The sequence below is a fragment of the Myotis davidii genome, unplaced genomic scaffold, assembly GCF_000327345.1.
Source record: "Myotis davidii unplaced genomic scaffold, ASM32734v1 scaffold50, whole genome shotgun sequence".
In the NCBI taxonomy this organism is placed as follows: Eukaryota; Metazoa; Chordata; class Mammalia; order Chiroptera; family Vespertilionidae; genus Myotis; species Myotis davidii.
This window is the reverse complement of record NW_006282004.1, coordinates 12891-14757: the sequence shown is the minus strand read 5'-3', so window position 1 is coordinate 14757 and position 1867 is coordinate 12891. Positions and strand designations below refer to the sequence as shown.

General features: G+C 46.5%; 1 protein-coding gene across 1 annotated transcript; it reads right to left on the bottom strand.

Annotated features, from left to right (window-relative positions):
* Positions 1-618: 618 nt before the first annotated feature.
* Positions 619-1332, bottom strand: LOC102765240 (growth/differentiation factor 9-like; the record flags this gene model as incomplete). The annotated part of the gene is made up of 1 exon (XM_015563809.1): positions 619-1332. A coding segment is annotated over one exon (714 nt), but the record flags the coding sequence as incomplete, so codon positions are not given.
* Positions 1333-1867: the final 535 nt, after the last annotated feature.

Genomic DNA, 1867 nt, shown 5'->3' with positions numbered 1-1867 from the left:
TGATTTTTCCTTTTTTTAATCTTCTTTCAGCAGGTACCTCAAAACAGAGAGAGAGAAAAGTCATATACCTAGGAGTGAAACTGATGGGGTATAAGTTATATTTATATTCAGGCTCAGTGTATCTAGAGTATTTTCTTTAAATGAATATCAGACCAAATGACTCACCTGTTGAAACCCTCACTGGCTGTTTCTTTTATAGTTTGAATAAATTGTGCTTCAAATTACAGGGCCCTGTAGGACCAGCCTGTGTTGACTTCTCTAGCTTCATCGCATGCTACTGTTTTTCTAGACTCAGCCATGTTTGCTCCCATTCATTTATCTTTCTGAATGTAGGTCTCCTGCTTTTCTCTCGGTTTTGCATATTCTTACTGTCCAACCCCTTTGCCCCTCACATCCACCACCCACACAGTTCAGCTCCTCATCAGCAAATGTCCCTTCTTGGAGAAGCCTTCTCTGATTGTGGTTATCTAAGTAAGTGCCTCCATTTTACCTAAGTAAGTATTTCCATTCTATTTTCTGTAATTCTATCAAATTTCTTCATGGCACTCATGACAAATTTGAAAGTGTATGCTAATTTTATTTCTTGTTCATCTGTGTTGTCTTCCAGCATTGGGGACTTTAAAAAATATCCGTGAGAAGCTGCTTCTCATAGATGATGTTCTGCACCATGGTGTGAACTGGAGAGCCATACCGATGCCCAACTGCCCTTGGACAGTCCCCTTTACAGTACCGGGGGTTATATCTGTGCGGGGCCACAACCCAGTTGTCCCACTTCAGCTGACTAAAGCTAAGTCTAAAGTCAGGGAGCTCACACTCGTGTTGGGGGAAAAGGAACTGTTTGAAGTATTCACTCAGGTTGAAAGAAGCTGGAACCAGAGGCTTCTTCAATCTTGAGCTGACAGTTTCCTGTCCTCTCCGGTGACGGGAAGATCTCACTCCCTTTGCAGCCTCTTCTCCTATAGGACAGGCAGGCAGACCTCCCTGGTCAGGAGCCTGAGAAGGGCTCCCTTTAGAGCGGAGGGAATACCACCTGTGATGAGCCTGCACACTGGTGTCGTTCAGGTACAGAAGCAGTGAGGGGCGTGCCAGGCTGAGGGCCCTGTCCTGTGCTGAGGGGTGCTGCCGCTGGTCTTTCCCGCATGTCAAGGTCACAGACACGTGAACACTTCTCTTGTCGGAGGCCACCAGAGGCTGCAGCAGGGCAGTCACATCAACCTCAACCCATTTGTATTTCTTTTTTAATTCAAACTGTGACTTAAAGGTAACGGAGTGTGGAGCTCTAGGGGGTGTCTTGCTGGAACTAGACGCTGGCTCTTTCAGCACCAGGTGGCACAGTGGATAGAGTGTCGGCCTGCAGACTGAAGGGTTCAGGGTTTAATTCTAGTCAAGGGCATGTACCTCAGTTTCAGGCTCCTCCCCAGTCCAGGTCCTGGTCAGGGCTTGTGCAGGAAGTTAACCAATCGATGTGTTTCTCTCACACTGATATTTCTCTCTGTCTATTCCTCTTTCTTCCACTCTCTCTAAATGTCAATGGAAAAATATGCTCAGATGAGAATTAAAAGAAATATATATCCATGAGTATGCCTCTCTCCCAGAGAGCTTTATATAACTGGTTTGGTGGGGATCCTGGACTTGGTATTTTTTAAAAGCCTCTCAAGCTAATTATTGTACTATAGTATATGCAATAAGCCACATACATATCATTATAAATAAACTAGAGGCCTGGTGCACAAAAATTTGTGCACTCGGAGGGGTCCCTCAGCCCGGCCTGTGCCCTCTGACAGTCTGGGACCCCTCGGGGGATGACCACCTGCTGGCGTAGGCCCGCTCCCTGGGGGATTGGGCCTAAGTTGGCAGTCAGACATCC